Source organism: Dermacentor variabilis, chromosome 7 (assembly GCF_050947875.1).
Source record: "Dermacentor variabilis isolate Ectoservices chromosome 7, ASM5094787v1, whole genome shotgun sequence".
In the NCBI taxonomy this organism is placed as follows: domain Eukaryota; kingdom Metazoa; phylum Arthropoda; class Arachnida; order Ixodida; family Ixodidae; genus Dermacentor; species Dermacentor variabilis.
The window spans coordinates 99,455,661-99,483,546 of record NC_134574.1 but is presented as its reverse complement, the minus strand read 5'-3'; the positions used below and the strand labels follow the sequence as shown (position 1 = coordinate 99,483,546).

Below are 27,886 nucleotides of genomic sequence, written 5' to 3'. Positions count from 1 at the left end.
AGGAGGGAAGATAACCGATGGTCATTAAGGGTTACGGACTGGATCCCAAGGGAAGGGAAGCGTAGCAGGGGGCGGCAGAAAGTTAGGTGGGCGGATGAGATTAAGAAGTTTGCAGGGACGGCATGGCCACAATTAGTACATGACCGGGGTTGTTGGAGAAGCATGGGAGAGGCCTTTGCCCTGCAGTGGGCGTAACCAGGCTGATGATGATGATGATGATGATGAAAGTCAACTGCAGATATTGGTATGCACAGACTAATGTAGACAATGCATAATACCATAACTGATTGCCATTATGAGTAGCATGTGCTGCACTTTCTCATTATGAAGTAGTTGTGTGCACTGATGACAGAAATGGCAGCAGAAATTTGCCGACATCAGTGAATTCATTTTGCTGCCCAGATACATATTGTGCTGTCCATTGCGTCGCATAAAGGTGCCGCCACTGCCGAGACAATGGCCACACCTTCGCAATGCGAGAAACATGGGCCCCAACTGGTACGCACGTGTACATGCATGCACGCGCACAACAAGCAAAAACAGCCTTCAACGACAACTGACCCTGAGGGAAACACCCTTGCCAAAAGTGACGTCACCGGACACCGTCAGGTGGTCCAGTTCCAAGATGTCGGGTATGCTCGCAAACCGGTTCAGGAAATCTCGCACCTGCATTGTAGACCGAGGCGAGACTCTGGATTCCGACACGCACTCATTATACCGTGTTTATACACACAAGTTACATCCATGACGAAGGCTGTGCACAGAAGTTAGTTACTTCAATCACTACGGTGCTTCCTAAGCTAATGTTTGCCCTGAAAACACACCTTTTGTGGGATTCATATGAACTGTATTTACGATTATTTACATTTAGACACAGTACATAAGGAGCAGCAAGCTAGGCACGGCAGAAATGGCAATACAGTGTTTTTAAATCATGGCGACTTGATCAGTGACATTGCTTTTGCTGATTTAGCCTGCTTCAGAAAGTTCTCTTACTCAAAGTGAGTAGCCCTCTGTCTAGTGCCTTGCATTTACACAAAAGGGCGGCAGCAGGCACCATCACAATTTCTTTCTTATAGGCATTTTTTTCTTAAATCTTGCTCGCCACATCTTTCAACACGCTTAAAACATTTTTGCAAACAATTTATTTTTTGAAAAATTTACACAACACTCCTAAATTCGAGAGTTGGGCAGTACGGAGTTCTCAAACACAGCTGCTTGCTGTAGAAGGAAACAAGCTGAGACGAGACATTCTAAGCAATGGAGAGAAAAGTGGTCGGTGAGATCAACCAGCGATTCTGGCCGCACATCCGAACCTTTCGAACTTGCTGTACAGCTAGCAGGCGGCCAAAGCCCTTACCTTGGAGAAGTGGTTGTCGCCCAGCTTGATGAGGGGCACGGTTGGGAAGGCACGCTTGGGGCTCATGACCAGCGTGCCAAACTTCATGTGATATAGGTTGCTCATCACCAGTAGCAGGTCAGAGGTCTTCTTCACCGGGAGGAAACGACTGCGTGGCACGTTGATGCCTGCAGGTTTCGATGGCGCACACGACATCAGCCAATACGGAATATACAAGCCAGGACACGTGGATGCAACATGTCATCATGAGCCCGTTCAAGATGCATGACAGTCCGACAACGCACACAGGGGACACTCTTCCACCTATTCAGCTTGATCTGCATTGCACCATCTCGGTAGCGTGTGTGTCTGTATTCTACATTCATTTCTTGAACAATATGCACCATCACCCTGATGAACAAGACAATGAACTGACCCCCTTGTTCAAGCTCTCAGATACATTGCTCACTGTTGCAATTGCTTATGTAAATATACCTTGCAAATAGTCTTTAGTATAATTACAGCTCCATGCATGTAAAAACATGAAGCACAGTGCACACTGCAGCCGAAAGTAAGCCACGGTTACACAAACACAGATGAGAGTCCTGTAACATACTTTTAGAATGGCAAGCAAGAAAGGGCTTTACAAGGGCTGTTGGTGCATACCTTCAGATTCACTGAAAGAGTGTGTGGTTACCGGTAAACTTACAGTAGACACCTAAATTTGCCACAGGATAAGTTTCAATGAGAAATCAAGCTGTCAAGTTTACCCTGGACTACTTCAAAACTAAGCCTTCTTTCTTGGAACCTGACAGTAAGTTCCTGCAAGCCTGCACATTCCAGCTAGCAATAACCCCCAACAAAAAGCTTATCAAGACCAGCATTACTGCCTGAAAAATGTACGCAAAACAAGTTATGCAAACGAACTGATTGCAATCTGAACACTCTTTTTACATTACTACACATTACCGAGCCTGAAATGTGACACGAATCTACAAGCAGTTGCTGCACACGCATGTCGTATCATATAGCTTGTCAGTGTTGCTCACACCACCTGAATGTACTACTAGTAACTCAAAAGGAAAGTCCTGGCAGAACCCATCTCACGATGACCTTTGACGTTAATGTGATTAGCATTCAAGCAACGTTGCGATGCACCCTATTGCTGAAGATATCTTTTAGTTACTGTATAATGTGGTCATTCACAGGTTCCCATTGCTTCATGCTCATTACCAATTACACATATCAGGGGGTCCGTTCTTCTAGCTTGGCAGTAGATATGACCCTGGGGTGGACGTCCTAATTGCAAGAGAGGCTCTGTAATCAGTTGCATGCATAGTCACGATTGATGCAATAGCGGGGGCAACATGCAGCTGATGTATTTTTTACTGGGTGAACTAGTGTGCTTTCAGATGCCGCAAAAAAAGGTTCAGTAAGAGTGGCCTCCCAACAGCAGTTTTGTCGCACTGGCACTGCTGAATTAAAGTTCAGCCCATCTGACCTGGCATGATTACACATACGTCTCTTTCAGGTGTAAAATTTTCATTTTTATTGTGAACTAGAAGAACACACATTCTCACTTTTATCAGCACTGTATTTACACGAATCTAACATGTGCCCAAATTTAAAGCACACCGCAATTATCACAAGATTAAAGTAAGAAAACAAATGTGCACATGAATGTAATATACACCTAATTTATAAAAGATATCCTGTCCCCACGTTCGCGTTCACAAAATATGATACATGCAGAATTGACCTTCATAGAAGGGAAGGAAACTTTTTCTTAAATGAGCTTTCATAATGAAAGCGGCAGGTCGCTGCCGCCATTTGCAGTTCCAAGATACCAAGCGCACAAGGCAATATTCTCGATTTATCACTTTTAGAGATACAGTCGAACCCGGATATACTGAATCTGAAGGGATCACATAAAAGTTCGATATATATAGGTAATTCGACATGTAAAATAAACATTTTATACAAGCATTTTCAAGGGGATTTTACGGCTGTTCGATATATACAATAATTCATTATATGTGGGTTCGATATCTTACATAACTCTGCATCAGACTTGTCGAAATACGCAGCTGAGAGCATGCTGGCACTCTGTGCAGATAAGTGAGCTTGGCACGGTGCCTGAAACACAGCTGCATCTGGTGTCGAGTCGCACAAAATATTGTGAAAGTGATAGTATCTACAAAAGTGATCATACTAGAGCATAAAATGAATCCACGGCAACATTTAAAAAAACATGCTCTGCAGCCATCCCGTGATGGAAATAACACTGCGTCTAACAGCTCCGACAGTAGGTTGTTGCCGACGCCGCCAACGCGATTTCGGTTTTGTATCGGACTGTAACGTGCAGGCAATTTCCAGACCTATTTATTTTCGGGAAAAAGGTATGCCTTAGATTCATGTAAATACACTAAATTGTTGTCATGCAATGTAACTCACTTGCCTAATGTCTCAGGGCACTGGCTTGCACGACTGAAGCTGGTAAGAGTGCTATGTCGGATTTGTAGGAGTGTGTCCATGGTCTAATGGGTAACTACTGTGCTGAGGAAACCAGGTTCAAAACCAACTGGAAACCACCAAACTCACCAATGGCGTTCTGGAAGTCCTTCATAGCTGCTCCAGCTGCCGTCTCGAGCTGAATGATGTTGATGCCCGAATCTAAAGTCTGTTTCAAAAAATGAAGAAAGGTTAACGCCTTCTGGTCGAATTAATCCTAATGCTTTATGACAAATATTCGACATGGAGAAAAATAAACACCAAAACTAAAAATTGGACTGCCATTAACACTAATTACATAACTTATCAATATGGCACAGATGTGGCAATGCGGTTCTAGGCGAAATTTTGCAAATATCCATGTGTCACATCACAAAGACCTGTTTAGGTCCTATTTGATGGCATTAATCAAAGATCAAAGAAACAATGATGATTAATATGCAGATGACAAAGATAATGTTCAATAGCCTGGCAAAAGAACAAGATTTTAGGATTGTCAGCCAGCACCTCTAGAGCCTGTACAGGAGTACAGCTATCCTGGTCAATTACTCAGAGGAGACCCTGATCATAAGAAGGAAACTTAAAGAAGAACAAAAATGTGTTGCAGTGCATATGGCGTTACCAACTCCTGACTGGGAGTTTGCAAATATCATTGAAACGTGTACAATAATTGCATTCTACTAGTGCTATAACACACGAGGCACAAACTTGAGGGTTAACAAACAAGACCGAGAACAAGTTAAGGACCGTGCAAAAAGTGACGGAACGAAAAATGTTAGGGGTAACATTAACGGACAGGAAGAGAGCGGTGTGGATCAGAGAGCAAACGGGGATAGCCAATATTCTAGTTGGCATTAAAAGAAAAAAAATAGAGCTGGGCAGGCCATGCAATATGTAGGGTAGATAACTGATGGATCATGACAGTTGCAGAACCTGCAGGTGCAAGTTGGAATCAGCTAGTGCAAGACAGGGGTAATTGAAGATGGCAGAGAGAGGCCTCTGTCCTGCAGTGAACTTAAAAATAGGCTGCTGATGATGATGAATCAAACAATTCCACAGTTGAGAGCCCTGCAGCCTTGCCAAGATTGCTGGAAAAGTATATACTGTGCTCATTTATAACCAATTTAGCCAAAGTGAAATTTATTTGCACCTTGCCTTTGTAAAGGACATGAAAGTGAAACACTAAGTCAGTTTAGAGTGATAAGGTACTATACTTAAAGAACTCTACTTTTGCCAATTTCACGGTAATATGTTGATTATTAGAAAAGAAAATGAAGGTATAAATTCATTTTTCGAATGTTGCGCCAAAATCTCAGGGCCAGCACATCAGCGTGACATCACAGATTTCAATGTATTTTTTTCGCATTTGGGCTGAGCATTTGGGTGACTGAGCAAACATTCCTCTTGAAACTTCTCAAGCTCAGCCTTTGGCTCTTCTAGGATGCAACGTAGTCCATTTTCACCGATAAAAGTGTAACTAAGCTCGAGCTGACACCATCAAAATCCACACGACATGACGGCAAGCTGGTGCGGGAATTTCAAGCCGGCGTCTCCACCTGTCTCTCACTTTTGCATCTCTTTTGTCTTAACAAGTTTCTTCTGTAAAGTGTGGGTTTTCTGGTATTATAGGACGGTAATTTACTAAGACAGCTGAAATAATTTGTCTCTTTAGTGCCCCTTCAAGCCACGCCAGCACATCCAACTTGCGGACGCCCAGAAAAAAGGCAGACGAAATCAATTCAACTGACCTTGTTGTTGATGATGACTTCCATGTCGATGCCACCACTCTCCACCAACTGGCCAACGCTGCTCAGCTTCATCCAGAGATTGTTCGTGTTGAAGATCCTGCATTACATGTGCGAAGGAGAAGATCAGAAAGGAATGTTTAAAGCGATAAAAAAAAAAACTCACCGACAGTTACAATACTCCCTAATGCGAAATTTGAGCACAGCTCTATACGTGTTTTCATTTCGCGATATATTGGCTGGCGCGGACAATCCACCTCGTGCGGCACATTCCGAACAGAGCTAAGTGTGGTGTGACTTCACTAATCGGGACATCGTGAGAGACAGGGCACGGCTGACTCGTGGGCACGATTCACAAAAGCTGCCGCAGACACACCTCTGCTCAGGCAGCGCTTTGGTGAACAGATGACACATAGAGTGCCTCTATGCATACGTGTATCCCCGCGAACAAAGTGGAGGTGAGCAAGCGCCTCGAGGTACCCTCACAATGTGCGCTATTATAGCGTCACCTCCTAGTCACTGTCGCCGTAGTCAGTTTTGCGCGGCACTATGCTTTTCTTCTCACGCTTTTGCCCTGCCCTCCTCTTCCGATTTGCTCCTCACACGATCTTCGCTCTCGCCATCTTTCATCGCCCGCTAAGGTCCGCGTTCGGTCTCATCTTTCACGGTTCGCATGGTTATGAAGTACGCTGCCACCGCTCGCCGCAGGAACGGGTGCCTAAGAGCTGTGCTCTAAAAAAAATGAACAAGAGTAGCAGTACCAAGAAGCACTTGTTAAAATGTACAAAGGAAAAGAACTCACTTGAATTTCTTTACACTCTTAAATTCATCAACCTGTAAAAAAAAAAAAAACAGAACACATTAAGTCAGCAAGAAGGGTAGTAACTCGTAGGAAGAGAAGTTAAAAATGGCTCTGTGCAAATTCCACACTATGAAATGCACATTTGCACCGTGCTTCAACGACAATTCCAAACCCCCTCAAAGATGCATGCACGGAAGTCTGTGAGGTCACGACATTGGCTAACATCTCAATTCCATTTTGTGTACCACACGCACGTGTGTGTGCGTGCGTGTGTGTGTGTGTGCGTGTGTGCGTGTGTGTGTGTGTGTGTGTGTGTGTGTGTGTGTGTGTGTGTGTGTGTGTGTGTGTGTGTGTGTGTGTGTGTGTGTGTGTGTGTGTGTGTGTGTGTGTGTGTGTGTGTGTTGTACAACTACATTTCAGTCTGCAGGTCTAGACTTCGAGGACAAGGTCTTGTAGAACCAGTGGTATCTCAAACAATCATTTGCTCGCTACATTACATCACCAAGGTTGCAATCTTGCACCAGCTCAAGCAGAGCCGTTTAGCACAGTTCACTGAAGGGTTTGGTTAGCTGGTCAGCCATGCCAATGCTATGTTGCCACGTGCTAACGGCTGCAAAAAATTACCACCAATAGTACACTTCCAGGGTGTCTACCAAGTTGACAGTTCCAAATTCCCTGAGTTTTCCAGGTTTTCCATGAGTGCCTTTGCAAAATTCCCCGAGTCAAACAGAACTTTGTTTTACGTCAAGAAGCTATCACTCTCTAGTAAGCATGTTAAAAAATAAAAATCACTTAATCCAGTTTGAATAGTAAGGAGTAGCGCTTATTTTATTCAAAAATGAAAACAAAAGGAAGGGGTAAGTAAACTGCACAGTGAATAAAATACCTTCGAAAAGAATGGTAAAACCCACTGCAAATCGAGTTGAACATTCTCAAATACGAATAAGAAGGAGATGCATACCGAATAAAACATTTTCGAATATGAACTATTTCTATCAACTGATAGCAAGCTCATTGGTTTGAGGCCCGAACTTCGTCACAAATGAGATTCTTTCTCAACAGCTGGTAATTAAGCCAACCTCAACTGTCCTGACACACTCTCAGCCCCTGCACAATGCCTCAGTGTTGCATTTCGCTGATTTAAAGAGTTTATTTTGGTTTGGATGAGGGACAGCTGCATCTCACCGTCAGTCAACACTGTTTTTCTTTAGCTCAAGCTCCAAAGAAGTGGCGGCACGCTTCCTTTCCCGTTCATTCCTCAATGTGTAGGTCCTTTCTGTTCTTGTTGTCCTTCCGCTGCAAGTTTGCCCCATGGACCACTTGAAGCATCCTCTTGGTTAGTTGTACAGTCAACGTCCAATTTTTTCGCACTCCCTAGGGGCCGCGAAAATGTCCGAAAGACCGGGAATTTCGAAAAAGGGAGGATGACAAAAAAATGAATGCATGTCTTTTACTGATTTTGTGGGCTCGAAATTGCCACAGGCACATCCGAAAAAGCTCTGAAGGACTGCCAGTACACTTAAGCATATCGGTGCTCGTACTGTGACAGGAGATGGCGGGTGCACGCGTGTATAATTAAGGAACACGTACTGCGTCCCGTGACAATTGCCCCGTCCTACGCTTGTTATGCTTCACCGCGTAACATTTCTGTACTGAGGCAAAGCTGACTTTCGGGACCCGGCATTGTGCAACGCGCCGTGCTTTCCGAGCTCCGAAGACAATCGTCAGGACCAGAAAGGCGGAGTCGGTGCCATTGCTGACAGGGGCGAATCCTTTCAATAAAAAACGTGGGACCAAACGGCAAGAAACTTAATAGCGAGCGTCGAAGCAGCTACGCCTGGCGTTTCTGCGGTGATGGCTACGGCTGCCAGCGGATCTGCGTGAGAGCGCCGGTTCGAGGCGGCCAGATACTCAAAATCGAACGTGGCGGCTTTGACAAATGCCGTTTCGGACCTGCGGTCACGGCAAAAAGTCCGAACAATCGGACAGCGAAAGGTTCTTGCGTCCGAAATTTCAGACGTTCTTATACATTGACCCATGGTATACGTGGTGGTGCCGCGAAGCCGCCGGACGTCCGGAAGTCGGTCGTCGACTGTACAATGGCAACTCCTCCAGCCGTCGACACGGCGTCATCGACGATTCGTTACGATTCCTCTCTGTTTTACTCGAGCCAGCCAGCGTTATCGCGACCTTCGTTCCCTTTCGATAAAATTCCAGCAAATTTTCCCTGATAGAAGCAAAAATTCCCCGAGTTTTCCCTGAATATTTCCAGACTATTCAAAAACCTGAGAATTCCAGGTTTTCCCGGTTGGTAGACACTCTGACTTCTCATCAGCTGGTGACGCAAACACACTTCAGTTCCTCGTGGAAGCCTCAACAGACCCTTTTCCTAAAACGCAGTTGTGCTTTTTTGCATTATACATTCACCCAACTAATGTCAGAAACAATCTTGGTTTGAATGGCAGACGAAATGCTTGCTGCACATGCTGGAGCTTGTCCCTTATGGTTTCATAACGAAAGCCATGTTTAAATTTTCCATGTCATAAGACAAGCAGACTGTGCTTGTACACACCGATTACAAAATCGACCAACTACGTCATCAGAGAGATAGCGTTAAAACTATGAAAAGGCTCCATTACAAGCTACCAGCTAGCTCAGGTCGTAAAGAAATGTATTTCATTCAGGTCTTCTGCATTGCACTAACTTTCCGTGTAAGGTGCAGACTTCAAACAGTGCGGAACGTCAACTCAAAGAGGGTTAAAAATGCCAGCGAATCTTTTAACTGCAATAAAAAAGAGAGACTAAAGTTTGTGAAAGTCATTTGACCTGCAATTAATGGGAAAAGAAGAAGCAACTCACGTTTTCCTTAGGAACCTGCGCAATTTCCAGCAGACGAATCTTGTTTTCGTACTGAATGAGTGTGCCGCCCTACAAATTCAGAAAAAAAAAAAAGGAGCAATGCAGACACCATTTCTGAACCTGGTTCAGCATCACTGCCAGAGTCAAAGCACTGTACTCATTGCAAGTTTTTTTGCTGCCCTACGTGCAAAACTATTCTGATGATGGCCCTGCGAAACTGTTTATCTTTGTTTCCATGCCTCCCTCTTTGTTTAAGACAATTTACACAAGAAATCGTCTTGGGTGACATGGAAAAAGGCATACAGTGCCCGACAAGGCCATGCCACCCTTAAAGCAGCACCACAGTGAAGCAGACGTAAGCAAAACAAACACTTAAAAAAATATACAAAATATGTTTAATGTATAAACCCAAACAAAGCAAAAGCATAGTATATTCTCCACAGAAATCAAACAATATCAAGAAACAAATAACAGAAGAATAGCTCACAGGTTACACAAAAACCAAGTATGAAGAAAACGAAGCATAAAAAGAATGTTGCAGTTTCGTCCAAAACGCAAAGCACCGGTTGTGGTAGCAAATTATTAGGACAGATATATGAAGTAAGGGTAGTAGTTTATATTGCAAACATTCACTTACTAACTAAATTAAAAAGTGTGGTGTCATGCACGCACAGGTAAACACAAGCACATGTCACTCGATGACTGTGGACACTCGATGTCAAAAATGCTGGCGTGAGGAAGGGTGCGGTAGTAACAGGGAGTAAACTGACCTTTGTGCTGACCCTCACTTCAAAGCAAACTGAGCGGTCAGAACACAGCGCACACGAAGCCATCAGCACTCAGCACACCTAGACTCTGTACCCCCTGCAGATCACTTTCAAGATCGCAAAACTAAAGCAACCCTCTTTACTCCTACACAGCTGCCGGTAGTTCACACAGAAAACTCTGTGTTTGCTCAAATCTATTTAGAAATTGTTGACTCCTTCAAAACACTCAGTGAAAACTGCCACAGGCATGTGTCCTGGGACACATATATTAAACACATCATCACCAAACTTTCAAGGACTGTTGGCATCCTGGCAAGATTTCATTCTTAGTTTCTTTCTACCACCCAATATCAAATTACTGACTTACAATGCATTATTTTTGTCCAACTAAAACTACTACTTTCTTATATGAGGCTAAACTGCATCACCTAATTTACATCAATTGTGTGTACTTCAAAAAAAAAAAAGAAAAAGCTGTTAGACACATAGCTGGCATGCCCTTCAAAACACATAACGAGCAACTTTTCAGGCGGCTTAGTGTAATATATGCTCATAATCTTTATTCATATAATATGGCCACACGATGTAAACACAGTACGAATAAAAGGGATGACATGATAACATTGTTATCGCACTTGAAGATTTGGACACCGATACACAACACATGCATCAAAGATTTTTGAAAAGTGCAATTTTCTGGAGCGAAATATGGTGAACAAATGTTTCAATACACCATACCTGCAGTTCTAAATTTTTGTTTTCCATGAAAGATCGTTATCACAAGTGTGACTAAAAAAAAAACACTATGCTCTATTATTGTGATGTGTTCATGATACCATTAGTTTTGTGTGGATGTGCTTGTCTGAAAACTAATATGCATTTTAGTATATGCACTTAATTTATGTACCTCTGCAATTCTCTGTATTTTCTGCATTTTTTTTCCAATAGAGACATTATGAAACTATAGTTTGTGCCTGAAATATTGATAATTAAATTTATGCTATTTTGTTTTTAATGTGTTTTGTGCTCAAATAATGCTTGTTGTGTTAGAAGGTGTATCTCTTGGTTTCTCCTACTGTATGCCTTGTAAAGGGGGCCTGAACCTCCTGTCAGGTGACTTAAGTTTCACTTTTGGTTCAGGCCCCATTCAACATGGAAATACATTCAATTCAAGAAGAGAAAGCCCGTGTGCCCGCGCCATAAGCAGCTGTTGCTGCCAGGTTCGACTGTATCTAAATACATACATTTAAGGATTCTATAATGCTTGTGTCACATTGGCATATACCCGGACGCCTGTAAGTTATTTATGCTGTGAGAAACATTACATATCCCAAACCCCAGTTGGGTATGAAAGCGCTATAGATTCCGCTTTCTATGCACAATCAGTTTTTATCGATCTATCCAAAGCATGTGAATTTATAAACCACGTCATCTTACTTGCTAAGCTATGGGCAGTAGGCGTCGATGTCCCAGCATTGGCACTTATAGAAAGCAACCTAACAGATAGACAACAAGCTGTGTATTTTAGCTCCTCACTCTCTAATTTCAGAATAACCAATAAAGGGTTCCTGCGGGGGTCTATACTTGGCCCACTACTATTCCTGCTTTATATAAATGATTTACCCTAATGTTTATCAGAAATTGAGGGCTTCCTTTACGCTGACGACAATGCATTACTTGCAACCAATCGTTCACTAACTTCTCTGACTACTAAGCTAAACACTGACCTGAAAAATATTTTAACGTGATGCCAGCTTCACTCGCTAAGAATAAATCATACCAAAACGTCTTTTATACTTTTTCATTCATATCATAGAACACCAGAATTCATTCCCATTGTCAACCTAAACTCTCCTGGCATCATTGCAGTTAATGAGTGCTCATTTCTTGGTATATTTTTTTACTTAAAATTTACGAAGCATATTGCCTATTTGAAGCACAACATTTCTCCCGGTATTAGAATTTTACTTAAAGCAAGGTAGTATTTTAGGAAACCAACATTGCTAACCTTGTATTATTCTTTTATTCACAGCCATCTCAATTATTGCATTACAGCATGGGGTAACATGTATCCAACTCGTATGGCGCCACTACAGCATTTGCAGAATCCAGCCATCCGGATATTGTCGTTCAGCTCATTCTACTGGAATTCTTTTGATATGCTTCTACCCCCCCCTCCCCCAACCACAGAATACTCTCGCATAATTTTATTTAAGGCAACACGTAATCCTCCCCCAGTAAATATATTTTCTGAGGCTACCTTGGTTAGCTTGAACTTCACAAGATTTGCCGCAAACAACTATTTCTTATTGCCACTAATACATACTAATTATGGAAAACAATCTGGATATTTCACAGCATTATCTACTCGGAACAGCCTCCCGCTAGATGTCAAGCACTCTTCGTCTTTAGGTTTCTTCAAGGAAACATTATTCACTTTTCCATTAGATAGCCAAAATAATCCACATAGCTAAGCCATTCACTTCACTGCTGCTCATTTCCTTTTCCTTTTTTCTAGTTTTTCTCATTTGTAGCCTTTATAAATATTTTTGGTTTGTTCTGTTGCGAATGCCTTAACTACTGTTTTAATTCTACAACTAGTTATTGACTTTATGTTATTTTGTAGTTTGTACTACATTTACTTTGCATAACCTTCCACTTAGCGACTACTGTATTGCTGTTTTATGCTGTGTATTTGCTCTAATGTATATATTTTCTGACAGGAGGTCCCCTTACAGCCATCATGCTCTGGGACCTCCTTCTGTATATTTGTGTAAGCATGTAAATCAATTTATTAGAGAAATAAACTGAAACTGAAACTAAGGCACGCACCTTGACGTCGGCTCTTGTCTTGTCGGTGACTTCCATGACAAAGTCTGGGGCCTGACTGCCACTTGCAGAAAGCAGCATGTTCAGGATGCCTGAACGCATTTTTCTCCGGTCAAGGAATAGATTTGCTAAGCACACAGAATCACTCAGGTTAAAAAATAAATATTTTTTTAGAAAACAGTGCAAACTTGACAGGCACGAACCAGATCCAAAAAGCTAATCTTGATTCATGTTCCTTTTGAAAATGAAGCAGACAGTTATTATGCATTTTGCACTTTTTGTTTAAAAATATTACAAAATGAACATCATTCAGCTGCCAGTAGCTTTGAACGACAAGGAGGTTGTGCCTTGAACTGTTCCCAAGGCTTTTCTATCGTTGCCGGTTTGTTTGGTGTCGTTGCTTGCTAGCCTTGGTGTTTTCTCACTTCTTTTTTTTTTTTTCGTATTTGTGCCTTTGTGGCGGGAGTACTCACCTAGTACCCTGTCATGTGTACAGCTGAGCGAGGTAGCCTCGATCTACTGGCTTTGTGTGATGCCGCAAAATTACACAAAAAGTGGATGTGTAAGATTATTACAGAAGAAAGCAAAGAAATTGTTTACAGCACTGTAACTCTCACTCCAGTAAGGACACCTCAGCAGCTCTTACCCTTACCCTTGCCCTGCATGAGAAAGGGTAAGGGTTTCAAAAAAGCGAGTATATGTATGAAAGGGAGAGTTAGAATGCACAAAAGATTGCATGTCCTTGATTGTATTTTCCTCTGATTTCTTTTTTCTTGCTGTTGCACAAGAGCTGCCTTAGCTGCAAATACACTGTCTTTTGCAATCATATTGAGATTTAATACTTGTCTGTGCCTACTTCCTCATTGCGTGTCTACATGATTGTGTGCCTCTTTGATTTGGAACCCGTACCAAGCATACTTAATAACAAAATTGGAGTCTCTTCAAAATTCATATCGAAGAACTACTCGCGTACGGCAAGTGTGACTGAAATAAAGAAAGCTCTTAAGTTACCTCTTCTTGAAAGACGTAGAACGCTTTCCATTCTGTCCTTTTTCCACAAATTATATCACAGCCACTCTTCCTTTGCTATGTCCCGCCTTACGCCAGCGCATCGCATATTCCCACGCATTGACCACCAACTCTAAGTCGAACCCATCTTTGCTCGCACTAACCTCTTCTTTCATTCGCCGCTCATCCTAGCCATCCGTCAATGGAATCTTCTGCCTGGCACCATTGCATCTGTCATTGATTATGAAGCGTTTGTAAACAGCCTGAAACGTCACCTTGAGCTGTAACCTTCATCCTTCCCCTCTCCCCATTTTATTTATGTGTGTATATATAACGCTACTCTCTGTAACAATTGAATGTTTGTTGATGATTGTTGCTACGTGTCTTTATATTTTAAGTTTTTCTTTTCAACATGCTGTTAACGGTCAGTGAATTCTGTGCACATCGTAGTACGGCATTGCTGTGTACTTACTGTTGTTCCCCCCCTATGTAATGCCTGCCAGGCCTTTAGGGTATTTGAATAAATAAATAATAAATAAATACATATATCGCGCTGTTCTTTTTCAAATTTAAATGCACAGCTTTCTAGCTGGCTCCTTTAAGTTTACTTCTTATTAAAGTGGAGAAAAGCTCATGTACATGCTTGTATACTCCACAGGTAAATGTGCTATTCAGTAAGCTGCTGTAGCTACTTACTATGTTCATGTAACAGCTACTCACTATGTTCATGTTCCTTGCACCATCTCTCATTCTAGGCAGCTCTAGCAGTGACACAAATGCATGCCCCTTTTTGCTGTTGTTGCACCATATTACAGTTAAACCTTGATCAAGCAGGTTACTAAAACTGGCAAATCGCTTCACTTTATAGAAATTTCGTTATATATAAATTTCACCTTTTATGCAAGTATAGCAGTCAGTTAATTTTTCTCAAATGGAAGGGGCTGCGAAATTTTGCAGTTTATTGGGCAATTGGAAAGAGCGATTTGAATTTTAAAAAATTAATTTTGTTGAATTTGAGAGTCAGCGACGAATAATATGGTTTCATGCCATGTCCACGATATCTTCAGAGTGGTGGTACGAAACGAAGCCAGCGACGCTTTCACGTTCACTCCGCCCCCACGGCTGATAGTGGTGCCAAACAGTTAGATGACACCATCAATATAGGCGGCAGTAGCAGGGAGCAAACACTTCGTCTGCCTCTCACTTCAACATGTCTCCGAGACTCAAGGTTATGCTACCTCCAGTACTAAACGCGTGGAAGACTGCACGTATTGCCATGCCATCTTTGCATGCCCACTTTTTCCACAAAGTCAGCTTCGCCGCATATGTGTCATGCGGCAAAGCATACAAACGTTGCGAAGGCAGTTTTGATTTCGTGTCTGACTGCATCGCGCAGGCAACATTCGGTCCAATTTTCTCTTTAAAAGGAAAGGCGCACATTGTGATCTATGGTTCTTGCTTGAAAGTCCTCCTAGGGCAGGCCAAAAATTGTGTTTTCGATTAGAGATGTGCTCAATACATTCACCACCTCCTAAGCTACACAAAGATAGACGCTGCCACTAAAGGGGTTGCTATCCGGATGCGTGCTGGGTCAAGATCGAATTATCCGGCGACAGCCAATTTCAGGATTAAATTCAGTGACAATTAAAATACTCCCTAATGCGATATCTGAGTGCAGCTCCGTACATGTTTGCAGCTCGCGATATATTGGTTGATGCGGACAATCTGTCTCGTGCGGCACATTGCAAAATGGAGCAAAGAGTGGGGCGACTGCGAGACTGTCCTGTGGAAGACCGTCCTGTGGAAGGCCTAGAAGCAGGACACTGGAATGGACAAACGCAACATCATTCGCCTGATCATACGCGCGAACGATTAGGAGTTGGTGGCCAGCATGGGGCGAACATCTTCGCTCGCTATCCCGTCGTGGCGAGTCGGACTTCCTGTATTTGTCACGCCCATCGGCATGTTCTCTGGATAGTAATTCGGCTAGCAGGCATTAGTGTACGAGATGCGCAATAAATTCTCTCGTTATTGTTTGCACTACTGTGTTGTCATTCCTTTGTCCCAAGAGACCATGTGTGAGACCCCACAAGGGACAAGAAGTTACAAAAATGAAAGACTTCGTTATAACGAGAATTTAGTTATACTGATGTACAGTAAAACCTCGTTAAACCGTACCTGTTTAAACAGTAGTTTCGTTTTAAAAGTGGCAAAGTCAAGTCCCCCACTCAGCGGCCATTGAACATAATGTGTTTTGTATCCCCATAAACCGTACTAGCTTATTGCGTACGTGTCGGTTAACACGTACTGTTCCCACTTTTCGTCGCGCAAACACAGCGGTGCGTCGTCTCCAATGGGCGGCCTGGCAAAACAAGCCTCAGAGATCAGAACAATGGCCTCCAAGCACCCTTCGCGTGAAGCCACATCAACATCAACATCATTTCGGCGGCATGCCAGAGAGTGTTGTGGCGTCCTGCAAGCGAGGACTTGCGTCATGTCGAAGCTCGGATAAAAAACACGCCAGGTGCTCAGCATTGAAGCAATATTAGACATTGTTCATGCTATCGAACATGACACGAAGAAGTCGGCGCTGGTATGCGAGAGGGATCTGCTGTTGACTGCGATGTGTGGCATTTGGAATGCATAGAAGTTGCTCGGCAGAGCTGCTGAAACCGCGAAGAGATGTCGGCTACGAGGTTCGACTTTTCGCCATCGTTGCCTGTTGTTGCCGAAGTGTCGACTATCAACAGTGATGAGGACGACACGGAAAGCGAAAGCACGGGCGATTCAGGCCCGACAGTGGCCGAAACTGCACATTACATCAGCCTCATGAATGCAATCGTCGCAACGAGAACAGCACCCTAAAATGAAAAAAAAAAAAAAAAACACCCTGCGACTTCTGCAGAGCTATCATGCGCGAACACGGAGAATACGTAACGCCAACGAGGAATCTGCGATGCGAGTGTTTGCCGAGAAGAGGGGGCTGGCTGAAAAGCTGGCTCGCAGCTTCAGTAAGTTTGAGGCCGCTGTCATCGCTGCTAGGCCACTGCAGCATCAAATGAAAGTAACACTTTTGTCGAGCGAAGTGAATAAATACTGCATGCTTTTTCCCCTTTCGTTGTAGTCTCTCTGAGTTCTGTTTTTGACAGGTAGGTGAGCGATCGGTTAAAGAGTACTACCGTTTTTTTTCGAGCTCCAGCCAACTACGGTTTAACGAGGTTTCACTGTATATTATATTGAGCTTAAACTGTAAACCATCTTGACTTGGGCATAAAAAACAAATAAAATTACGGGGTTCAACGTGTTCCTTAAATTATGGGGTTTTATGTGCCAAAACCACTATCTGATTATGAGGCGCACCGTAGTGGGGAACTCCAGAAATTTTGACAACCTGGGGTTCTTTAACGTACACCTAAATCTAAGTACACAGGTGTTTTCACATTTTGCCCTCATTAAAAATGCGGCCGCCATAGCCAGGATTCAGTCCCGCGACCTCATGCTTAGCAGCCCAACACCATAGCCACTAAGCAACCACGGCGGGTGGTTCAACATGTTCCAAAGCAGCACATGGGCTATGAAGGACACTGTAGTGGTGCACTCCTGATTAATTTCAACTGCTTGGGGTTCTCTAGAGAGCTTTAGCTTGTTCATGAAGATACATCTTGCACTTTGTGAAATACAGCGTTACCAGAGGCGCTTACGTAACCAGCTGCATTGGCGGAGCCATCTCATGATGCACGTGACTTTAACCAGAAAGGACACGGCTCTTATTGTGTTGACTTACCGTACTTTGCTTAACTGTCGTTGTGAAGTGACGGCAGCAACATAATCGTTAATATTCAGTCATATTTTTTTATTTGTTCAACGGGAACACTCGCACAACGTAAAAACATTTCGAACACATTGTAGTTGGAGAAAGAGTCAAAAGATGTCACTACTAGCATTGCTACTGCCGTCGACAACTCCGGTAAACTGGTACTCTGTAAAGAGTACTGCACTTACGGACAAGCTAAGACTCCCTTCTAGCATGCACCTAAAACTAAGAATGAACAAACAAACTGTGAAGCATAAGAGCGCAGAACACCACATTTTGCTCCGTGTTGCAGTAATACTGAGACAGGAGGCTGTCCCAGAGAGGGAAAAAAAGGATACTGAGGTCAACTGTGGCACCGAGGTTGTCAATGTTGGAGATGAAGCAGTACTCGCGGCCTTCTGTCAGGAAATGGTCCATGAGCCCCGATTGGCAGAATGACGCGTAGAAGTCCCCGTGGCCCGGTGGATAGAAGCTGCCAGAGAGCGTATCAACATCAATGCTTGCACGCGAAAGCAGTTTGAGAACACATCAACAATCCTTCTGCGCATGCCACAGGAGAACGTGCGGCAAGCTGACTTGGTACGCAATTTTAAAAAATTAATACCTTTAGAGAACAATATGGAATATCTCAGAGCTATCTTCAGTGTGGCATCGTATGGTTATTGTACGGTTAAAAACTAAGGTGCGTAGGGAACGATAACACTGTCAAGCATACGTCAATTTTTTTCTTCCAGGGACTGTTCTTCACTTAAAGGGACACTAAAGGTTACCAGAAACTCAAGTTAAAGTGGTAGAGCAATGTTCTAGAACGTCTAAGGCGTCAGTATAATCGCGAACAGAGCTTTAGTAACCGAGAAATTGAGGTAAATGCATGACACGATTTGAGACCCCCCAGCGACATTCCGGTACTAGCCCGATGACGAAAGCACTCCTCATAATTTGTGTTACTAATACTCAACTACTCGTATTAAAAATATCATTTCATTCGATTAAAAGACGAAAAAAATGCTACTTGTCTACGTCTATTCGATTCTAAGAAAAAATAACATTTTGACGTTACCCTTCAGTAATATGGGTGGTCGAAAGGTTTCGTTTTCGCTCGACTCTGCACCGGGCACGCTTTGGAGTTTCAGTAGTTTCGTTATCGCATCGTGCTGTGAGGGTTCTGCTGGCTCGCGAAACTTTCATTTGGAAGAAGCAGCGAGAATGCCACGTCCATGTGATGTCGTAGGAAGCCCTTGTTGCTTTCCCGCTCTGGAGAGCCGGTGTCGAGGCCGCAGTCGTAGTACGCAACGACGCCGGCAGCGCGAGCCCTCAGCAGCAGGTCGCCCTCGTCAGTGCTCAAATCGCTGAAGTTGAGCCAAGCATCGCGAGCCAATCTGTCGTTGTCAGGGTCCATTGCGACGAGCGTCGAAGCTTGCGTCATAGAATAAAGTACCAGCTTATGGTCGCGCGTTTCTCCTTCCGCTAGCCACCATACTCCCGCTTTCGCTCTCCTGTCGGCTCTGTCTTGGCTCTGTTTCTGGCCGTGCGTTTGCGTTTTGCGCAGAAAAGCCGTAGCGCCGTCTGCGGACGCCGTTCTACTCACCGATGGCGCAACGTCACTAAGAGACCATGATGTCAGTACTCCTCGATCGGAGGGCGGGCGATTTGAACTGCGCTAGAGGTACGCGGACGCTTCAGAACGCATTTTCTCTTAAAATAAGTCTCTCCTTGGCACGAAACAAGCGTTTCGAGGTTTCTGGGATGGTATTTCAACAGTCCACGTTGACTTAATAGTAACCTTTAGTGTCCCTTTAAAGGTGCCCTGAACCACTTTTTATCGAAGAGGAGAAACTCATTTGAAGTTAAAACAGGCTACTTCAGAAGTACCTTGCCGCAAAAAGTACAATGCATTCAGCAGAAGAGGAGTTATTGGCAATCAAACACGGCCTTCACGGTACTTCTGGTCCTTCTTCAATGCCATGCACTGCGAAGAATGCGGCGTAGCTGAGTGTGCCCACAATGCTCCGCATTCACCATGGCGCGCAGTTCAAATTTGATTTTGGATGTTAACATAGATGCCACTACTTTTGATCTTCCGATCTTGGCGCTTATAATGCACCACGTGTAAGCCAAACGTGGTTGTCCTCCGCGAGCTGCAGTGCGCTTAACCAGTGGACTCATCGCGGGACACTCCCAGCATCTACGCTAGCTACGTAGCAGACTGCAGCTGCATGCAACTGTAGTGCATATGCACAGTGTTTGCTTTGTGCACGACAGGGCTTGTGTGCATGCTTGCGCTCATATGCTACAGTCTGACCATGCTATTTGGTCCAGATTGGCTTTGTCCTCCACCAGCTTGACCCACGGATAGCAGCCACATCCAACTTGCACATTTTTTAAGCAATATAAATTAGCCTGCCAAGGCGTCTAACTAACCAGGAGTGGCCAGGAGTGAGCATGCACTGGCAAGCGTGCGTGTGGTCCAACCTTAAGTACCGTGTGGTTCGTGGCTAGTTAAGCGTTCCAAACTAGTCAAAATTAGTGAGAGTTGCAGCTACGATGCCAATAAGCAAGGTGGCCAAAATTTAATTCCTACGCGGGCGGTCGCGACTGAGCATGAGCAGACGACAGGCAGCTTTCTTTTGGAAGTATGTAATTACTTATCGAAGTCTGAAAGCACATTTTCGCATACTTCAGCCTGTTTATTGAACTTCGTCAATAAATATACACAGAAGCAGTAGGAAGAAGCCCACTGACCCAAACACCCTTCTTGATTGACGCCAGCTATTAGACAATAGCAGGCATAGCTGGGAGAGAGGATATCAGAGGGGACAAAGTAAAAGAGAATTATCTACTACTGTATTGGAATCTGCTTTATTAAGAAATAAAGCATCCAGAAAATAGTGAGGAGTAGGCTTCTGTTGAAAAGAGCATTTGAGAGAAAGGCGACTTCACGCTCCGCTTGTGAGCTTCACGTGCCGTGCATGACAGCGAAACTTGGCTGCGATGTTCACAGCAGCATACGCTATCCGCAGACTGTGTTTTTTCGACAAGCCCGAGGGGCGGTTTATGGCCCCTTTAATTATCGTTACAATCAAGCTATCGCTCAGCACAAGTAAAGCAGCAATAAAGACATAAGACAAGAACAAGAAGGCGACAACAAAGCACTCATGTTGTCGCCTTTTTTTCTTGCCTTTGGTATTTAGCGCTTATTTATTTATGATGCATTATCAACTCGCCCAGCAGTCTATTCGTCTGACTATTGTCTAATGATGTTGCATGCGTGATGCAATAGCACTGCCTATTCTAGAATATATGTGAACACCAGCAATTACTCTGATATGTACGATGACAGCGCATGTATAAACAGCAGACTGACTTGACCTGTCAGATTAGATTTGATGACCGATGACAGTGCCTCCCTCTACCATTGCCATTCAAGTGTTACCCGTCTTTGTGAGCACAAGTTTGCCCAATAAAGAGTTCGATTCTTAAATCACACTTAAATCACGTGCCACCACAATATTAACAAAATGAAAAAAAAAAATGGGCAACATCCCACTGAAATTGCGACAGAAATATTGTCTGTGTGGTCAATCTGAATCAGACTGTAAAAAAAATGTTCTACAAACAATTGTTAGTACGGTTCTGAGGCGTGGTCAGTAAAACGGAACAAAATGCAGTGACATTTGTAATTTCAATAAAGACAGATACGCATATAGCTGGTCAATGTTATCGACACTCCATGCACACATCTAGTCAGAACGTTCTTTCTAGTATTTGCCTAAGACCTTGGCCTTTCATCCAGACAACTAGCAACAATAATACTTACGCGTCATCTGATGGTGAGCTCAGTGAGGTCACAATTGGCATGAGGGTCTCCTTGTTTATCCTTGGATATCTGGAGGATGAACAGATGATGACATCAAATATTTATTGCTCATAGAGAAGGGAGGGAGGTCACAAACAGCAAACTCAAATTCTTCATTTACCCTTACATCACAACTAGCTGCAGCATGAAAGTGATGCAAGAAATCACAGTTAATTACACTAATTAAGAAGAAGGGGTGGGTACTGACAGACCCTTCTACCAACTGCTCACTAGTCATTGTTTGCTAAGAACAAGATATAATATGATGCTCTCATTCTCATGCTCATTTGAAATCAAGTCTGAAGCAATACACTCCCCAAGTAAAGAACTGATAGAAAAAGAGACTGAGCGCACAAAAAGAAAAGAAAAGAAAGAAATAACAACTAAGAAACTGTTCTGCAAGCTCAATTTGTCTGCAACCAACAGCTTCCTCTTGGTATGGTTCACTGCTGTGACATCAGCATTCAAGAGAAAAATGCATGATATTCTGTACAGTGATAGTTATATGCAAACTAAAGGTACCCAGGTGGCAAATTTAATCTGTCTCTCATAACATCGGTATGGCGTCTGGGGGGCAAACACGGTGAGTTATTACTCCACCCCCTCAAAAAAAAAAAAAAAAAAAAAAAAAAAAAAAAAAAAAACCTCCAATGACCACTCTGTCTCTCCATAACCCCCTTCTCCATCGGAAATCTGATAATATCAGGTTGACCACAATGATGCCTAGTCAACTATAAAAGTCGATGTCGATAGATGTTGAAGTACCTGCTTGACACGTCTGCATCTCACACGTTACACCTAACAATTATGACAGCAGTCAAATGTTCCCCCTACCACACACAACCATGCAAAGTGCTTTGTGTGTGTGTAAACACTATTTAACTTGACCGATGACCTAGTTTCCACGCACCTGCTTTGGAGGAAGGTGTATATTTTGATCTTGAAACCCTTGTACTTGCGGAGAACCTTGGACGTGTCGTCATCAGTGTTGAATGAGTTCATGAGCACCAGTGGCATGTTGGCGTTGTATGTCCTGTTCAGGTACTGCAATGGAACATAAATGAACTCAGAAAACACCTGTTCTCAGATGCATTCTACTTTGTCTTCGACACCCACTACACCTAGTGAGATAAGTAAACTCACCTAGGTGAGTTTACTCACCTAGTGAGCAAACAAAGGACACCCCAAGGTTGGAGCCAATGTTTCCACAAGGGGGCTTGCCTTCGTCGGGGCTTTCGCCTTCTTTTGGATTTACATCCAACAAAGCTATACAATAGGTGACAAAATTGCACACCGAGCTATGGATGCCTCTGCAGAATGGAAGCACTTGAAGGCCATGCTTTTACATATTGCAAGAACTGGAAGCAATTGCAGGAACTGGAAGCAATTGCAGGAGCCAAAAATATGTCGCAGTCGCCACATTATGGACACAACCTGTAGCTCATTGTGCAGATTATGCACCGTGGATGATTGATGTCATTTAATTCATCAAGCATTAATGCTGAAATGGAAGTTAAATGACGGAGTAACATAGCTCCAAACCCATAAATCGAGCCAGGCACAGCAAGTAGCTGCACTTGTACACACACTTAGTCACCTTTTCTAAATCAATGTTTTTGAGCCGAATGTAGCAGAACATTACACATAATAAGGCTGCATTAGAATCACTAACAACTTCGGCTATATAAAATCAAGAAAGGCCTTCTAAAAGAGCCTTAACAATGTGTTTATTACAATTTCATCAAAGCACACTGAAGTGCTTATTGAACATGCTAAATAAACTTGCTTCGTTGCTAGATAATGCTCTCATGAGCACCTAAGTCAAATGTCGTTCTTTCAAATGTAACCAGGCAGCTTACAATTTCACCAGAAAGATTGCCTGCCTTCTCTGGCTTCTTGAAATTGCTCATGTCTGTTGTGGCACACCAGTTAAAATGATGGCTACTGGCCAGAGATCACTAAATGTCACAACAAACCACTGCTTTCAGCAGCACCAGATACGGAGAAATTTTGTGACGGCTAGGGCGATGGTATGATCTTGTGGGGGAGGACAATATTACTGTGTTCATATTATGGCCTCAGAGATGGGATGGCGTGATGTACCAATTTTGGAGGCCATACTCACACGAAAGTATAACAAAATGATTTGAGGAGGAATGCAGGCACACACAGCTTCAGATGCAGAAACAATGAAACAGAAGATGTTGTGGCAAAGGCAGCATTTGAGTGCTGATAACTCTGCTCATATGAAGCGCATTAAAAAAACTTCCTTGTTGTGAAAGATTCCTGAATGGACACTTTGCAAAAAAGCTGCTGCGCATGAGCAAGCGCGCCGCTCGTGAGCGCCCCCTATGCAGTTGAAAAGCTAGCAGACGACTACCGGCCTGGCTGGGCATTCCGGCATGCTCAGGCAAGCTCCTGTGTCCACGTTTCTGAATGCCATGTCAGCGCATTGCGTCGCGTATGGAAGTACGAATTATTACGGCAAGAATAACGTCATGTTTGTTATTTTGTTTCCGTCCGAGTAGTGGTACCTGCTAAAAAGAGCATCGTGGGTGACCACTGCAAAGCGGTTGAATTCGGACGGCTCAGTTTGGTAACTCAAGGATTTCGATTCACAGCGAGCCCTTTATAACAGGTGTACCTCATGAATTTTGGTCTGTAATGAGTCCTTTGTATTAATATCTGCCTTTCTTCAATTTTAGGCGAGACTTTGAACTTTTCTAGCCATCCTGGCTACGTGCCAACTGTTTTCACATACACCCGAACTTCTGGTCAGGCTGCAGCGCAGTGGCACGGTCGTTGCATGGATGAAGAGGCACGTAAGAGCACGTTAATGATAGCGAAGTAGGATTTCAGGGTGGCATGTCCGCAGCGGCGGCGGCTAGTGCTTTCAGAGCACATTTTCGTGCTCAGTGTACGCTCATATCTCTCAGTGTGCGGGCTCGATGTGCCAGCGTATCGCCGGCTTAAACCATGCGCGTATGCGCACGCCAGGTAACCCACATGTTTTATTGCGAGAGGAAAGGAAAATCAAAGACCGTAATTGCTAACGATTATTTTGAAAATCATATCATACCATATCGCACGTCACTACACATTCGATAGCACATAGATTGGCTATTTGATGCGACGAGTTATATTACATAAATGCAGTTTGTTGGAAAATAGGGCGCAAAGTCCGCGATCATTCTATGCTGCCAATCGAAGTGCGAGAAAAGTGATCGATATGAAGTAAAGGGTAGCCGACAGAATACAGCTAGCTTCGACAGCTGACGATGCGACAGGTTGTATGTGTTAGCGTCTACCCAAGCCACTCGATCCAGTCCATCCTGGCAACTTCATTTTAGCTTTGTTTTAATACATACGTGTAACAGTTGGCACAGCACTAAATGTGCATTGTAATGCATCTAGTTCAGCTTCTACGACATTGCAGGAAGAGAAAGTCAAAATTGAATCTACAGATGTCAAATCAAATGGGGCAGGTGCAAGCTGCCTGAACAAGAAGCGCTTGTGGGTCGCTGAGGCTCCCAGATTGAGCATAAAGTTCTTCACGTAACCCTCTTTTTTAAATGCCCAACCACGATGGTTCTGACACACGGTCGCGGTTGTTGAGTGCAGGGATCTCCACACCTGGTCACTGATGATTGAGCATCGCGAAAAGTCACAAGTAGATGCCGTGTTCAAAAAAGAAAACGGAGTGCAGTCTTCCTCCCCATCATTTTGACACAACGTAAGGAGACTAAACAAACAACGCAAGCTGAATTTCACGCCACAAAACTCGATGGTACAAGGCGACGACGGGGAATGTTTTCCACGCAAACACTGTCGCACCCAGCGCCACGAACGCTTCCTCAGGCCTACGGCAGGGGGCGCTCACTTTTTTGCAAAGTGTCCCATTCACACACTACACACCTTTCCTAAAAGGTGTTGCCATACCATTCGAAGGCTCACTGTGCTTGGATAAAAGCCTTGTTCACAGAGCACTCACTTCAAGGAGCACTTGAGGTCACCTCGGCAATCTGTCTTATCAGCACTTTTTTATTAATGGAAGTGCACTGCATAGACACTGCTAAGCTTACCAGAAAACTTGGGTTGCCAGATTTTTATTTCAAAAATGTATACTATACAGTCCTAGTGGCTTAGCTCAGCTGGCTAAAAGAGGAGGAAAATACAAGTCCACAAAATGCACCCAGTCAACAATAGGCTTGAACAAAACACAGAGGGACCGATCAGTCTCGAGGATACAGACAGTTTTCAGAGGGCTCTGCTCGGCAGAGCTGGCGGGCAAAAAAAAACTATTAATTACTTCAGTGGGTTATGCAATGTCCACCACCTTATGCAAAAGTGAAAACTTTCCCAAAGTTGATCGCTTGAGAATGCAGACTAAGTTTTGCATCCGAGGTCGCCGACCAAACTGTACAATAACGTGCCTCCTGGCATGTCTGCCATTCTGCAGCCAGGCCATGCCAGCACAGTTCTTCTGGCATATACATTTTGCCTGGCATCAACACAGCACAAGACCTGCAAGGACGCCTTTGCGGAGACCAAAGCAGATCAAAAATAAGTGAAGCGGGTTACAGAACTGCCCATCCAAAATATGAAATGAAATTAGTTTATTCTGTACGTATATTCTGCATCCTATGCAGAAAATACAGATGGAAGGATTAGTGATAAATGCTGTGTCTATGCAGCTAGCCAAGCCCACAAGCCCCTATCAATTATGTTTTAGCAGAGGCAAAATATAGCATGCATGCACTATTGCAAACAAAAACAGTAGGCAGAGTGTATAAATATCAAACTATCTATCAACACTAAAGCTCAATAATCAAGGGGAGGTATAAATTCGACGTAGTTCCCGATATTTATGGACAAAAATACGGAGGTGGTTAATGTGAAAGTTGTTAAGAAGCACAAGAAGTGTAAACCAGACGCTGTTTGGCACTGGAGTTCAGGCAAGACGTACGTACAACCCAAGGCTCTCCGTGTCATGTAGGGTAATGCAACATATTTGGTTGTAAGTGTGCCCCAATTTTCAAATTGCATGCGTTTTTCAAAATACTCCGCTAAAGCAAGATAAGCACGTGCACACAGCAAAGGCCTCGGCACCCACCTCAATCTGCTGCACAGTCATGTCGAGGAAGGTGAGGTCATTGCGGACGGGGATCACAGACTTCGGGCCCTTGCAGCCCATGCTCGTGCCGAGGCCACCGTTCAGTTTCACCACCACCAGCTTGTTGAGCATAGACCGGATGGCCTCCTCCTCCGTTGGCGCTGGCAGTGTCTCGTACTTGATGACCTGTGACAGCGCACCCCCGCTCTAAGTGTACCGCACCCCTCTCACCTCGGCCCTCTCTTCAAGCTTCCATGTGCGGTGCACTGCTCTTATACTGCTCTGTTGGCCCTAGCAAAGACCCACGTATTTGAGCCGAGAAAAATGCCCGCAAATTCCAACTCCAAAAACTGTGCAACGGTTATTCCGAACAAAATCTCTCACTCCCGTGAGACGCTTCTTGGACAAAGCTGAGCCGAGGGCAAAGGTTCAGTGCATTGCTAGCTACCGTAATGTTGCGTGCCGTGAAGCTGATGAGCAACGAGGTGCAGGATTCTGAGACCAAACTGAAGCAAGCAGAGTAATGCGCCCTTTCCCGTTCGGCTTAAAAGGAGCAGGAAAATGTGCGCTTTATCACGCCACTGCGAACTCACCTGCACTTGGCTTCTTCAGTAATCAGCTTCATGTTCTAGAGCTTTTTCAGCCAATCACAACCTTTCAACCCAGCAGTGCTTCATAAGCAGATTTTGGAATAGTCTCCCGAGTGAAACTAGTGGAAACTAGTTCTGCAACATTCGATGAAAAGTTATGCCTTCATGTTTTATCCTTTGTATAGCACTGTATAATAATACTCATAGAGCTTCACATATTTTGTGCTTGTATTTTCTGCCTCCTCCCCTTCTTTCTTTTCTTTGTTGTATAAAATGTGACTTATAGATCAGCCTAGCATTTTTGTGCATTCCTTCACTTTATTTTCGCGCTTTAGTGACATTATTTTACTACACGCCCTTTTACTCAATGCTTCTTAGGAGTTTGCAGGGCTGCGTGGATAAACAAACAGCAACAGCAACAGCATGACTCAGATGCCTACTGTCACAGAAACGAGCCTGCACCTTGCTCCTACCCAAGCAAAATATGCAGTTTAGCCCTCTTACTCTTTCGTTACCACACCCATTTAAATAGATCACCAGTGATCAACAATTTCAAATGCTGATTTTGACAATTTTATTAAAAAAAAGTATTTCAGGTACAAGGTAGTCCCAGAAAAAGATTTCCAGAATGCATTTGAAAACACCGATTAGTT

The 27,886-nt window shown here is 43.7% G+C and overlaps 1 protein-coding gene across 4 annotated transcripts in view; it reads right to left on the bottom strand.

Annotated features, from left to right (window-relative positions):
- The window catches only part of UGP (UDP-glucose pyrophosphorylase), an 83,724-nt gene that overhangs the window by 3,250 nt on the left and 52,588 nt on the right, over window positions 1-27,886 (bottom strand). For all 4 annotated transcript variants that reach the window (XM_075698848.1, XM_075698847.1, XM_075698851.1 and 1 more), the window contains 11 exons: window positions 26,644-26,829; window positions 22,441-22,574; window positions 21,492-21,560; window positions 18,013-18,146; window positions 12,856-12,944; window positions 9,257-9,325; window positions 6,398-6,429; window positions 5,599-5,695; window positions 3,941-4,019; window positions 1,361-1,527; window positions 562-666 (listed from right to left, as the gene is read on the bottom strand). In XM_075698848.1, the coding sequence (XP_075554963.1) occupies window positions 562-666; window positions 1,361-1,527; window positions 3,941-4,019; window positions 5,599-5,695; window positions 6,398-6,429; window positions 9,257-9,325; window positions 12,856-12,944; window positions 18,013-18,146; window positions 21,492-21,560; window positions 22,441-22,574; window positions 26,644-26,829 (1,161 nt within the window). The remainder of the gene's footprint in view (window positions 1-561; window positions 667-1,360; window positions 1,528-3,940; window positions 4,020-5,598; window positions 5,696-6,397; window positions 6,430-9,256; window positions 9,326-12,855; window positions 12,945-18,012; window positions 18,147-21,491; window positions 21,561-22,440; window positions 22,575-26,643; window positions 26,830-27,886) is intronic.